Source organism: Lithobates pipiens, unplaced genomic scaffold (assembly GCF_037356315.1).
Source record: "Lithobates pipiens isolate NorthernLeopardFrog02 unplaced genomic scaffold, aLitPip1_a1.2 Scaffold_27, whole genome shotgun sequence".
In the NCBI taxonomy this organism is placed as follows: Eukaryota; Metazoa; Chordata; class Amphibia; order Anura; family Ranidae; genus Lithobates; species Lithobates pipiens.
In genome coordinates this window covers 137,720,518-137,735,409 of record NW_027507788.1, presented here as the reverse complement: position 1 = coordinate 137,735,409, position 14,892 = coordinate 137,720,518, and the positions used below count along the sequence as shown (strand labels likewise).

The following is a 14,892-nucleotide window of genomic DNA, read 5'->3' as shown; positions in this document are numbered from 1 at the left end:
ACACCCCAAGGTGAAATCATGGTTTGTCACCCTATGAGATATTGTTTAGTTCAGCCCCCAGACTGGGTTGTTATTTTCCACAACAATTGCAACTACAATCTGATGTATTAACTGATTATGTGACTGTTTTATCTCGAGAATTAACCCGTATCCATGTGCAAGTGTTTTCCTCTATCCCAGATCCTGAATTAGACACGGGATCGCACAGGTTAAACCCCGGAGATTGGGTATTGGTGAAGAAGTTCGTGAGGAAACACACCCTTGAACCCAGATACGATGGTCCTTTCCAAGTCCTTCTGAAAACCTCCACATCAGTAAAAGTGACCAAAAAGAACTCGTGGATACACGCCTCCCATTGCAAGAAAGTCCCCGCGCCCAAAGAAGGAGAGGCTGAGGGGACCAAGCCATGATCCTGTTTATCCTTTTTATTGTGATTTATGCTCAGGCCCAAGAGTTGGCCATAAAACAAAAAGATGGTATGACTCAATTCTGGTATAACTCATCTAACACACGTGTTGCTACATTCATATCCCCTTATGGTAGGATACTGGGCACAGACTATTCAATCAGAGACATAGGACTGGATTCGGGAACCTTGTATGTGTGTGTCACCGACACTTACTGGGGTGACAACTGTGATTATTGGGGAGCAGTGGGTTGGAACACTGGAGATACAAAATAGGGAAACGACCCCGAAACCGCTAAAAATAGGAAAGACAAGAATGGAAAATCACTTCTAGACAGAATGACAATTAACAAACAACAAGGACGGTATGCTGAAAAGGAGTTTAGACTGACCGTTGAAATCCCCAGCCCAGGAGACAGCGGGACCTATGTTTTCGGTATATGGTGGGGAAGTGGGTATTACAGCGATAGAAAACCTTTCCAACTAAAAGACATGTTCAACAATCCAGACTGGACAGGTTCCCAGTTTGCATCTAACTCTAACCCCCTGAGGCCCCATATGCGAACAATAGGGGACATGGTAGCCATAGCCTACCTTTGAGGATACTGTAATGGATGTGATCATGAGTGTTATAAGTGAAATGCCTATTTCGGGTACTCTTATAGATATAAGTGCTTATGTTTCATTATCAGTTATCAACCTTAATAATACTCATTTAATCATAATTAAGATGTCTGCCAGCTTCTCCCTTCATGTGAAAAGAAACTGCAAGGATTAAAAAAAAGAGCAACGTCAAAAAGGAGACTGCGCCTGTTTTCGACAACATGAGACTACACCCAAGAGTAAGAAGGGGCTGAAAACGATTCCTTTTTTAGACATAACCCAGCTAAAAAGTTTATACTTCGTCACAATAATGAATATGTATAATTTGTGGTTTGTACACACTATCTTTTATCTAATTCTTGATTTGATAGTGAGATATCCGGCTCACATGTATATTAGCCGGGGTCCAGGAAATAAAAAAGCAGAAGTATCTGAATAATGAACTACGTGTGTGTCAGTGTTTGACTTCAAGTGTGCACACTTTATAGTAAGGATTAATTTGGCCAGGGGGACAGAAACAAGATATCGGGCTTTTCTAGTCCGGGTCCAAAACAGCTGGCACACAATGTCAGTGGCCATGTGGTGGGTAAGTATTTTGTGGCTGAAAATATGACCTGTAGGTTTTTAAGGTTCGCCTGCCATTGAAGTCAATGGGGCCCGCCACAAACTTTACGGTTCGCAAACTTTTGGCCGTGTTCGCAGTTCGCGTTCGCAAAACATCCCCTCGGAAGTTCGTCCATCTCTAGTGCACAATACCCATAAAATGCATTGGATCCTTTTTGTGAAGTACCAATTAAAAAGGATACTATTTGGGAAGCTGTTTCTAGATTTCTTCTCTGGACCTCCTCAATCTTAGCATTTTTGATTCTAGTCAACAAGTGTATTTCTCACAACTCAAATCAGTTTTTCACACCATCCTTTAAATGTGAGCCACAGTGCATATATTCACTGATATTCTGATAAAAAAATACACTTTTCTGCTCTAATTCATCCCAAAAGTGTTCTACCGGTTTGAGGTCAGCAGTGTGCAGGCCAGTCAAGTTCCTTCACCCCAAACTCGCTCATCCATGTCTTTATGAATCTTGCTTTGTGCACTGGTCCAAATCACTTAGTGGAGGGGGATTATCGTGTGGGGTTGTTTTTCAGGGGTTGGGCTTGGCCTCTTAGTTCCAGTGAAGGAAACTCTTAAGAAGATACCAAGACATTTTGGACAACTTCATGCTCCCAACATTGTGAATACAGTTTGGGGATGGCCCTTTCCTGTTCCAAAATGACTGCGCACCAGTGTACAAGACATGGATGAGCGAGTTTGGGGTGGAGGAACTTGACTGGCCTGACCTCAACCCGATAAAACACCTTTGGGATGAATTAGAGCGGAGACTGTGAGTCAGGCCTTCTCATCCAACATCAGTGCCTGACCTCACAAATGCGCTTCTGGAACAATCATCAAATATTCCCATACTCACATTCCTACACCTTGCAGACAGCCTTCCCAGAAGAGTTGAAGCTGTTATAGCTGCAAAGGGTGGGCCAACTCAATATTGAATCCTACAGACTAATGCCGCGTACACACGGTCGGACATTCCGCCAACAAAGTCCATGGGATTTTTTCAGACGGATGTTGGCTCAAACTTGTCTTGCATACACACAATGTTGTCGAAAATTCCGAACGTCAAGAACGTGGTGACGTACGACGAGCCGAGAAAATTGAAGCTCAATAGCCAGCGCGACTCTTCTGCTTGATTCCGAGTATGCGTAGAACTTTGTGTGTCCGAATTTCTGACAACGGATTTTGTTGTCAGAAAATTTGAGATCCGGATCTCAAATTTTGTGTGGCTGAAATTCCGATAGAAAATGTCCGATGGAGCCTACACACGGTCAGAATGTCTACTCTCACATAGCATCTCTCCTAATTAATCAGGTGTGCTCTAAGTGTGACTTGTCAAACATAAATAACATTGTTGGTGTGATTGATCACAACCTAAAGACTTTATTCCACACTTCCCCTAATGCATATTGTGATGTAAATGCTCTGCAGCAGGATTTATCCTTTAGAGCTGATACACTTAATCTCCTCGGTGCCGGATGGGATTGCAATGAAGTGCTGTACGCTGTTCTAGGTAGCTTATGATGAGCTGTTCTAGTCATTGCTGTGATGCCAAGGGAGCACGAAGCAAAAATCATCCAGAACCACAAAGCAAACCTGACAGGACTTTGGATGCTACATTACTAGATACAGTAAGACCATGAGAGTGAGACCATGCAAGTCAAGCTCTACTTGTCAGGGTGGTAACATGTGGAAAAGCTTCCAATTTTTACTAATGAGTAGCCGGTTCTTCTTAGCATCCGGGCTTTTATTTTGCTATATTCTGTAGATAAATACAGTATCTCAGAAAAGTAAGTACACCCCTCATATTTTAGGAAATATTTTATTCTATCTTTTCATGTGACAACACTGAAGTAATTTTTTGCTACAATGTAAAGTAGTGAGTGTACAGCTCATATTATGCTCTGTACACACGGTCGGACATTCCGATGACAAAATCCGTCTGATTTTTTCCGACGGATGTTGGCCAAAACTTGTGTTGCATACACACGGTCGCACAAAGTTGTCGGAAAATCCGATTGTTCAGAACCAGGTGACGTAAATCACGTACGACGGGACTATAAAGAGGGCAGTAGCCAATAGCTTTCGACTCGTAATTTATTCTGAGCATGCGTGGCACTTTGTCCGTCGGAATTGTCTACACACGATCGGAAAATTTTAGATCTTGGTATCAAACTTTGTGTGTCGGAAATTCCGACAGAAAAAGTCAGATGGAGCCCACACACCATCGGATTTTCCGAAAACACGACCCGATCGCACATTTTCCGTCGGAAAGTCTGACTGTGTGTACAGGGCATAAAAGTGTAAATTTGCTGTCCCCTCAAAATAACTCAACACACAGCTATTAATGTCTAAAGTGAAAATGTCCAAATTTGGCCCAATTAGCCATTTTCCCTCCCTGGTGTCATGTGACTCATTAGTGTTTCAAGGTCTCAGGTGTGAATGGGGAACAGGTGTGTTAAATTTGGTGTTATCACACTCACGATAACACTGGCCACTAGTGTGAATGAAAAGATTGTACACCAAGCCCCAATGTAATGATAATATTACACCAAGATCACCAATGTAACTGAGACATTTAGCCTGCGTTCACATTTGTGTGTGTCGGAAACGCATGCAGAATCGCTTTCCTGACATCACAGAAACATGCTGCCCTTTAGCAGATACACAGCAGTGCCATTAATTGTTAATGACACCCTCACGCATCTGCAGAGATGTGCATATTTACATGCACCAAAATTCAGGGTGTTGTGGCACCATGTTATTTTGAAAAAGGGTTCCACCTCCAATTTGCTTACCTTTGCAGAACAGGATGATGTTAGGCTTAATGACCACAGTTGCAGGCAAGACTTTCCAGCATGACCCTTTTTCTCCCCAGTGGGCAGAATTCAGCAGAAGTGATGGTGAATATGACCTCAGGGGACATGATATACATATGAATGCCGTCTCTATTTTCATATCAATGCCCTTGGTCCACAGCTATTTACATTTTAATGCTGCCACTATTTACATATCAATGCAGGTTATTTACATGTAAACACAGGGTCTGCAGGTGAGTCACTTGTAATGAAAATAAGGCAGAGCTGGGCAGCATTAGTAACATAATTTCACACTGTGACATCGGGACATAGCACGGGACTAAAACTTCAAGGGACAGGGGAATTTAAACTGGGATAGTTGGCTAGTATGAGTCAGCTGCTTTGGACCCCACAACAATGATGGGGCCCAGGACAGCTGCTCCTGTTGCCCTGCCTTAAAAACAATCCTGCTATCAGTGTCTGATTAAAGCTTGTAGGAGGATTATTCACTCTGCTCTGACTGTTCTATCAGGCTGCAGGACCCCTGGCCCCCTGTCTGGACAGTACTGATTGGTCCTGTGCTGATCACATGCACTCTTCCAAGAAAAAAACTTTCTAGCAATACACTCCAATCTGAGCATGTGAAGCTTGTCCCCTATCCTTTGTTCTATCAGGGGATGGATTGAGGATTGTAGAAGAAGGAGAGGTTAAGAGAAGACAGGATCACACAGCCTTTCTACACAACACAGATGATTAACTCCTTGGGTTCCACATTGAGTATAACAAGCAACAGTTTAAGTACAATATAATCACTGTTAGAAACTTTGTAACAAAAGCTTGAGTATGTTTTACACACCTGCATCTGGTTGCCTGTTACACTGTAACCTTATTATTACATATAGCTTGTGTAGGGAATTAGATGAAATACAGTGCTTGAAGGACACCAAATTGGCAAAAAATTTTGTTTTAGGGCTTTCATGCACACTTTTATTAAAATAACAGTTCACAGGAACGCAAAAAGTTTTACCCATTTAGGGTTTGTTCAGCATCTGTCTGCCATAAACAAAGACTTCAGCCTCCTGATTTTCACTTTGCAGACACATTGGGCAGGGTTTTCAGACTTAGACCCTTGTCTCTATCCTCTAGACAGAACTCAAAACTCTTTGTAGACACATGCACCTCTACTTAAACTGGAAACTGGTTTCCACTCTGCCCCCTGGATAGAGACCTCCTTACTCCTGGGTAGAACCCATTTAGTGTGCGGGCTACAGGCAAATCTTTGACCCAGAATTGGAAACTTCATCTCTTCCAAGTCTCTACAAAGCCTTTGGTCCCTGGGACCCATACTAGGTCTAGTCCCAGAGGACACTGAACAACAAGTTTCCTCTGTACCAAGCACGCATCCCGGAGCTCGTCAACCAGTATGAATGAAAGGATGTTGTATTGTCACACCCTATTACTATATTCTTATTGACAGCACATTTGCTTTACATGTCCCAATGAATAATAAAAAAAAAAGTTAATAATTTACATTACAAGTTTAATACACAGTTTTATTTTCAAAATGTTGTCAGGATATATTGTTTTAAATTGACTTCCCCTAATGTGAACTAGAGAACAAAACTCAACAAATGAAAAAATGACCTGAATATATCAAAACAAGGCATTACCCTGCTGAACTTTGAAAAACAGGAATGGTATGTTCTTACAAAGTAATATGCAATTATGTTCAGCCAGTTTTTCATAAATCACTACTATGCAGCTTAGCTAGACAAATTAATTATTTTTTTAAAGGTTTAGTAATACAGTAACCTTTGTTGGCTTTCTATCCCATTCTACCCAGTGGACAATGAGTCAGCATCAAAACCAAAAACCATTATAGTTTCCCTATAACTTTTAACAGGTACAGTATATGCAGCCCAACTTGGTAATCCGCAGTTTTATTATAAATTATGTAATGATGATGTATTCCATACTATGTAAGCTGCATTCCAATGCAGATATGGAAAAAAACACCTATTTTGATGAACAATGCCATACTCACCAGCATATAATTATGGCTGCTACACAGCTCCAGGTGATACAGCAAACACGACTGTTCTTCGAGTCTTCCTCTTCCTGAGAACTGCAGCAGCAAAATCGTATTAAATACACGCAGATTAAGACAAGGCTGATGGCCAGGCAAAGTCCAGCAATGCCAGCTAAGAAAAGAAGAGCCTAAAGGGAAACACAAAGGAAAACCCATTAGGATACTCAACACAAAGGTTGACAACTGAGCTCCACCCAGAATTTTCTGCCCAAGGTGGAAGTTCAAATTCATCAGACATTAGAAGTGCATATGTGCTGCAACAAAGGAAACATTTTCAGTTATTCTGTAGACAGGAACTACAGGATCTTTTTTGTGGCAAAGCTTGCACAGAGCATTGAATGCATGTTACTCTAGTCTGAACAGGCAGTACTGAATGTAACGTAAGCATAGAAAGTGCTGCCTAACTAGATACTACAGATCTTTGAAGACTGCCTACTGACTGTAGGAAGCTGGAGGGCTACACTATCTTCATTTTTTTTTTATATCGGAGACTCTGATAAATCTGTTTGCTTTAATTCTTGGGTCTACACACCTGCTTTGGCCATTATGAGAGGTTCCACTTTCCCTGATGATTTGCCTTTTTATTTTATACTATGGAGGATACAAACAGAGTAGCTGGAACACATAAAAGTAGCAGGGACAGCCAAAAACTTAAAGAGGACAGAAAGAGACCTGGGAATTGTGTAGAGGGAGGGTCTCATTCTTGAAATATCTAAGGCATATTATAAGCCCTAGGGCTAAAGCATTTTTCGGTGGAATTAATATTTAAAGAAAGCACTGCTCTAGTTTCCCATTGCAACTAGAGTGCTTTTTCTGTATCCTAACCTTAATATCTCATGTATCTTGCATTTTCACATTTGACATAGTTATTTAATTTTGGGTTGTTCATTTGCTATGTTTTAACTGGAGATTCTTCCAATTGTGGATTTTCTTCTGTGATCCCTTTGTTAGGGTGACAATGCTCAGCCATTGAGTAGTCTCCCTGTTGTCAGCAAATGTCATGTGTCCAAGCATTGTTGCAAACTCCCTCTGCACCACCACCACCCCAGTTAGTTGACAGCATATCAGTGCTTTACACCTACTTTAAAATATAAATCCAGAAACCAGTAAAGCTAAACCAGAAAATAGCAGAATGGCCTACCTGGCTAGCTGCCTGGGAGAGATTTGAAAATCCCAAGAGCAGCCACGTAACAGCATGGGTAACTGGCCATATGAATCAGGCAGAGTGTGACTGTAACTTGCACAAAAAAGGACTCTTCATTAGGGATTGGTGAACGGTTCGGCCCGAGCATAAGCTTGGGGTGAGCGGTCCGGCCTGAGCATAAGTTCGGGTCGAACTTTTGTTCTTCGGATGTTCAAGGAACATCCAAGCAAACAGGTTGTTTGACCCTTTGTTCGCCCCCCCCCCCCCCCCCAAAACCGATCACAATGCACTGCAGTGCTGAACAGTGCCTTGCAAAGCCTGCTTGGCTGAAGCAGTAAAAGTTTCAGCAAAACAGGGCACAGAGCAATGTCAGAGTCATGATTGGACACTGTCATCATGACTTTATTCAATCATGGCTCATTCCCACCCCTCAGTATAAAAGTGTTCTTTCAATGGCAGCCATTTTCAGCGTGATTTCATCACGGACAGCGATAGAACCAGGCTCTGTTCAGTGCTATTAGTTAGAAAGTGTGATATTTTGCTTCAATTCTCCATGTAGAATATCAGTTTAGTGTCTAGGGATAGTGTGAATGTAGTGAGGAGGACCATCGTTCAGCTTTGCATAGTGTGCAGCTAAAGTAGGGACAACACAGATAGTTTTACTGTAGTGTACTTAGACCGTGTTATTCATACATACATTAGTGTTGAGTAGGGACAGCTCAGATAGTTTCAGTGTAGTGTAGTGAGACTGTGTCAGTAATCTTTACATTAGTGTATAGCTAGAGTAGGGAAAGTTCAGATAGCATCAGAGTAGTGACGGTTGAACACCGTCTATTTGATTGCCTTACTGCCAGTTTAACGCCATTCACTTCTGTGTGCGTGAAAATCTTAATCTGTGTAAACTGCGCTGTGACAGGAACTTTGATCAAGCCGCCAACACAGCTTCTAGACAAAAGCATAAAAAAAGGAAAAATATATGTGTAGCGCTATGCCAAAGTATCAAATTCTAAATATATGTGCCAACATATATATATATCTCAAAGCATATAAATGGAAAACACGTTCACTTGTGCTACGTGAACAGAGAAATTAAAATCAAACATTATTAACTACTTGCCACCCGGTCAATGTACATATACGGCCGGGTGAGAGCCACCTCCTTCTGACTGGACGTTCAGGAATGTCCTTCAGAAGGAGGGGGATTGCACGCGTGTGCCCGCGCAGCGCCGCGATCCCGACACGTTCATGTCACCCGGACACGGCGTATCTCGGATCGGCAGGAGGGCTCTGTGATTAGCCCTCCTGATCACATGACGGCCGTGTCCAATCACAGCCGTCATGTGATCTAAACAAACAGCCGGTTGCTAGGCAATCGGCTCTCCTCTCACATGGAAGTCGTCACTAAGGAGAGGAGAGGAGAGCAGATCGCTGCAGTCGGCTGGTGATCAGTGAGTATGAGCTGTTTTTACAGCTTTTTACTCACTGATCACTAGTCTAGTGTAAACACTCATCACCACACAGTGTAAACACACATGTCCCCAAAACACACATGTCCCCACACATGTCCCCAAAACACACATGTCCCCAAATAATAAAAAGACATGTCCCCAAATAATAAAACATATGTCCCACTAAAATCACATGTCCTAATAATTATCTGCACACATATGTACGTGATCACCTGCACACATATGTACATGATCATTTGCGTACATATGTCCGTGATCACACAAACCAATTATTATACACTTAACGGAATTTTTTTTACCAAAAACATGTAGCAGAATACATTTTGGCTTAAATTTATGACAAAATTAGATTTTATTGGATTTCTTTTAAAATAGAAAAAAGAAAATATTTTTTTTCAAAATTTCCGCTTTTTTTGCGCTTATATCGTAAAAAATAAAAAACGGAGCCGTGAATAAATACCACCAAAATAAAGCTCTATTTGTGTGAATAAAATGATAAAAATTTCATTTGGGTACAGTTTAGCATGACCGCGCAATTGTCATTGAAATTGCGAGAGCGCTGAAAGCTGAAAATTGGGCTGGGAAGGAAGGGGGCGAAAGTGCCCTGTATTGTAGTGGTTAAGTGAAAAAACAAATATAATCATTCACAGCTTTTTCTTAAAAAGTGCAGGTGCTGAAATAGTCCCAAAAAATGAAATCTGGTGCCAAATTGTGTAAAAACTTCCACGGTGTACTCTTCATACATGCAACACCACCACCACCGTGAAACTGGAGGAGGTTTACCGGAAGGCTTGGACTTAGCTAGGCGTATGCCCCCCAAGTCATGTAGGCTTATGGATGGAGTTAAACCCAATAAGTATAAGTAACCCACAGATTCAGCTCACACTGCAACATCAATTTGGCAAAGACTCGTTGTTATCCAGTAAGAGATGGGGTAGTGATATCATACATAGTGCCATAAAGATAGAAATCCAACATCAACAGCATATACATAAATGGATGCAAGCGATGTCTGCAAAGGAGTCTATCCAACGCGTTTCGACTACGGAGTCCCCAGATGACGACTCTGTAGTCGAAACGCGTTTGGTGGACTCCTTTGCAGACATCGCTTGCATCCATTTATGTATATGCTGTTTTGATACCTTCATAACACAGCCAATAGCTCTGGTAACACAGGAAACCAGCTGGAAGAATATAAAGCCCTACAAGGACAAAGTGCCATCACATTGGAACTTCAGTACTCTGTTAACATTCAGAGGTCTCCCCTCCCACAGTAGCTGAAACATTCATAAAAAACTGCATGTTATTAGGCTTTGGCACGACTGCCCACACTCTGGTTAAGACAATGGAGGACCTCTCACCTCCCACATCAGATGTGGTCTCTTCGAGCTGCTGAGGTAGGAAAGCAGAGAAATGTACCTTTCCTGGGCATGTCCAGGAACCCAGGGAGTTGTAGGAAAAGGAGCATGTTGAGTAAATGGGCACTATGGATGCTATATCTGAATACAATAAAAATTGCTCAGGCCTGCTGCAGCTCCAGTCTTCTTAAAGAATACTTAAAGGCAAATGTTTTTTATAAGTTTGGTAAGAATGCAGAGGGATTAAAATGTTTGTCAGTTTTAATTGCTGTCTGTGCCCCCATTAAGGAGATCCACCTTCTTCATTTGTTGTCCCATTTACCATTGAAATTGAAAATAAAAGAAAATCTCAGATTTGGGAGGGGAAATCTTCCAATGGGGACACTTGTTCTAGCGACCTGGGGAGCCCCAAGGAATTCCTTAAATTGTATGGAGTTCCTCTCACTTCCTGTTTAGCTGTGGGATGGGAAGTAAAAGGAAAATCTCTGCAATGGGACACAGTTGATGCTCTATCCAAAATGTAAAAAAAAGATTTGCCTATAGTCCTACTTTAACTTCTACCCCGGAATGTGTGGAATGTGGGTCCTTAACATCATCACATGCAATATATTTTTCCAGTAATGTGTATATATTTACTGTTGTGCTGTAAACAAGGCCTGCTTCCCAAAATGTGTTTGCATGTTTATTATCATGGTCATACGACAACAATAAAATTGAAGACTGAATTTCCATTGGTGCCGGCTCTTCTATGTACTTTTGTGGTATATATTTATTTCTCGCAAAATGTATATAACAATCACTTGTGGCTTGACACTAAATCTAGTTGCACCAAATCCATGCTAATGAAGCTTAAATCAGCAGGAGGCATGGGAGTACCTGATATCAGAGACTCTTATAAAAAAGCCTCAGTCTTAACTCAACTGAGATACTGGTTCATTTCTGAGAGAGAAAAATTATGGAGCATAACATACCGATTACTAATTCCCAGTCATGATCTTAGACAATACCTACTATCTGCATCCACACTTCCTAACTTTACTCTATTAACTCAACCAACAGACGAGTTCTACTGGCAGTAATGAGTTAAAAGCTTTTGAATTTTGTTAATGTATTCTAAAGGAACAAAGAGAGTGGAAGTCTGAAGTTCCCTGAAAAGCACAGGAAGTTATATGAGGCTAAATCAAGTAAAATAGTAAATCGTTGGTATAGGCCACTATTTTGTGGGAAGTATTGCCCAAGATCATGTCTGGGTTGGATGTTATCATCTTAAGAAAAGGTTCAAGAGTGAGAATATCAATAAATGGGGAGAAGAAGTGTGCATGACGAGTGTAGTTAGTGATAGTGAAGCCATGCAAAAGGATGCCATTAACCTTAATCGCTGCCATGGGTAAAAAGTAAAGAGCTCTGATTCACGTTATTATATGGGTAGATAAATGCTAAAAAGTCAGGTCCATGTATTCCCATTCCACTCAGTTGAAGATCTTCTCCAGGTATGGTTTTTAGGAGCAACAGAATGGTCTCTAATACCTTGTATCCACTGAGCGGAACGGTTCGGGTCGGTACAGTTTTGGAATGGTTAGAATGGTCCGGCCTATTCAGGTGAGTGTTTCCACTGCAAGTCAGACCACCAGGGGCCATACAGGGTTTCAAAAAAATGCCTTTGACGTGAGCAATGACATTTTTTCTGTCTGCCAATCAGTGGAATGTATTGTGTGATGCCAGTAGCTCCATTCTAACAGTACCGTACCATTTTCTATATGCCCCACATCTGAAGCAGGAACCTGAATGGTGTGGTATGGTTCGGTTGTATGGGCCACTTTCATAATGGAAACAGACGGTATGTGATCAGGTCTAGGGTTCTGATTGTATTATGTATATCAATTACTGCCCAGTAGAGCTGGTTCAGTTCCAAAAACTTTAGTTAATGTAATAGTTTAAATATAGAATTTTTACTGCATTAACAAGGTTCCAGGTCCTGTCTAAGGTTGCTGTACTGTGTCAAATTTGTTGGGCTCGAGTCTTGGTGGTGTCTATAGTAATAAAGGCTGAATCCTTGGGTCAGATTCTTGAACGTGAGCAGAGTTGCCTCCACAGTCAAGGGGGAGGTATTAGGGGAATCTGCAGATCCCTGTATTTTGGTCGTAGTCAGCCAGTCAGGAAAGGGGATATCCTCACAGTTGAGGAACCAAAACAGCATTGGCAACTGAGAAGGTAAGGGGAGAGCAAAAATGGTCTTTTTGAATGGTCAGATAAAGAGGTATTCCTGCTTATATGTAGCCATGTTGCTTTGAAACTTCTCCAGAAGAAGTTTTAGTAGCCAACCATGATAAGTCAGGTAGAATCCGGATGTCAGGATCTTCAAGGGAGATGATAAAAAATGGGCTTGATATTGAACATTTCTTCAATTGTTGTTATTGGGGATGGGGGCAATTTTACCTTCCCGTGACTCGATAGACCTGGTCAAATTCCAAGCATTCCAAACATTTTTTTTCCTGAAGTCCATTGAGGATACCTGTAATTGAGTCTGCCTGTGTGATTAATTTGAAAGGTTTTAAATGCTAAAACTGCTAATGGAGAGGTCTGATATCCAGTGACCTCGCCTCTCCATTGCCAGACCATACCTTCTCAGGAGTTCATCTTTAATACACATATACTAGAGACTTACAAATAAGGATTCATTCAAAGTCCTGACTGGTCACTGAGGGTTAAAGGCATTGTAAAGGCAGAAGGTTTTTTATCTTAATGCATTCTATACCTTCTGTGTGTAGTAGCCTACCTAGCACCTCTTCTCCAGCCCGTCCAAGAGTGTCTTAACCGCCCGGGACTCTCCTCCCGAATGGCAGAGACACAGTAGCGCCATTAGCTCCCGCGGCTGTCAATGAAAGTCAGTTAGCCAATCAGGGGAGAGAGGGGGCAGGGCCGGGTCAGGCTCCATGTCTGAATGGACCATGGCTTGGGTGCCCCCGTAGCAAGCTGTTGGCTGTGGGGCCACTCGACAGGATGGAGGGGCCTGGAGCAGCGAAGAGGAGGATCAGGGCTGCTCTGTGCAAAACCAACTGCAAAGAGGAGGTAAGTATAACATGTTTGCTATTTAAAAAAAAACAAGACTTTACAATCACTTTAAATGTACATAATCTGGAGTTTGGTTACAGCACAGAATCTTGGGTCTGTCAAAACCGGGTCACTGAGGGATCAATGTACATATTAGAGGGTTGTTAGGATTGTAAGAGGGGCAGATAACCCTTGGGCACACTGAGAAGAAGCTGTGTGTGTAATTGATCTTGGCAAATAGTGGGTGTGGCAAATTGTGCTCAGGAGTGAAAGTTGCTAAAAGGGAATGGTTAACTAGAACCTGGACTTAAAAACTATGCAGTGCACACATATGACCTGTTCTCATAGAAACACAAAAACCTTAGTTCAAAGAAACCACTTATGTGTGTTTTTCTTTACACACAGAATATAGATCAGAATGATTTGTATGTCTGATGCCGCGTACACACGATCAGACTATCCGGCGGACTTAGTCTGGTGGCCACAGACTATCCGGCGGACTGACCGAACGAGCGGACCTGCCCACACATGGGACTTTTCCGGTGGACTAGGTCCGGCGGACTATCGGCCGTACTTTTGAAATGAACGGACTTGCCCACACACGGAGGAAAGTCCATTAATTTTGAGCGCGGCTCCAGGTAGCCAGGACTAGTGAAGGAAGTCAATGTCGCCTCCTTCGGCGGTGAGATTGACACGTCGCTCACCCCGTCACCTGGTATAGACTTAAAGGGGAAGCCCTACACCGAAAAAACGGCATGGGGGTCCCCCCTAGGTCCATATCAGACCCTTATCCGAGCACGCAACCCGGTCAGTCGGGAAAGGGGGTGGGGACGAGCGAGCGCCCCCCCTCCTGAGCCATACCAGGCCCCGTGCCCTCAACATGGGGGCGTGCCTTGGGGAAGGAGGGGCACGCGGCCTCCCCACCCCAAAGCACCTTGTCCCCATGTTGATGAAGACAAGGGCCTCTTCCCGACAACCCTGGCCGTTGGTTGTCGGGGTCTGCAGGCGGGAGGCTTATCGGAATCTGGGAGCCCCCTTTAAAAAGGGGGCTCCCGGATACCGGCCCCCCACCCTATGTGAATGAGTATGGGGTACAATGTACCCCTATCCATTCACCTGTGAAAAAAATGTAAATATAACACAACACACAAGGGTTAAAAATAATTGCAGAGCTCCAGGGGTCTTCTTCTGTCTTGGGGGTCTTCTCGCCAGACTCCTCCGCTATCTTCTGCTAGCTCTTTTACTAGTGGAGGAGCCCGGCTTTTTTCTTCGCTGCTGCCCGGGGGTCTTCTTCCAACTTCGGGGGTCTTGTTCCCCTCTTCGGTTCTTCTTGCCGGGCCTCCGCTCCTTCTTCCAGCTCTTTTACT

At 42.7% G+C, this 14,892-nt stretch overlaps 1 protein-coding gene across 2 annotated transcripts in view; it reads right to left on the bottom strand.

Annotated features, from left to right (window-relative positions):
• TTYH1 (tweety family member 1) overlaps positions 1-14,892 on the bottom strand; it is a 279,501-nt gene that overhangs the window by 185,730 nt on the left and 78,879 nt on the right. For both annotated transcript variants that reach the window (XM_077457547.1, XM_077457548.1), the window contains exon 2: positions 6,459-6,631. In XM_077457547.1, the coding sequence (XP_077313673.1) occupies positions 6,459-6,631 (173 nt within the window). The remainder of the gene's footprint in view (positions 1-6,458; positions 6,632-14,892) is intronic.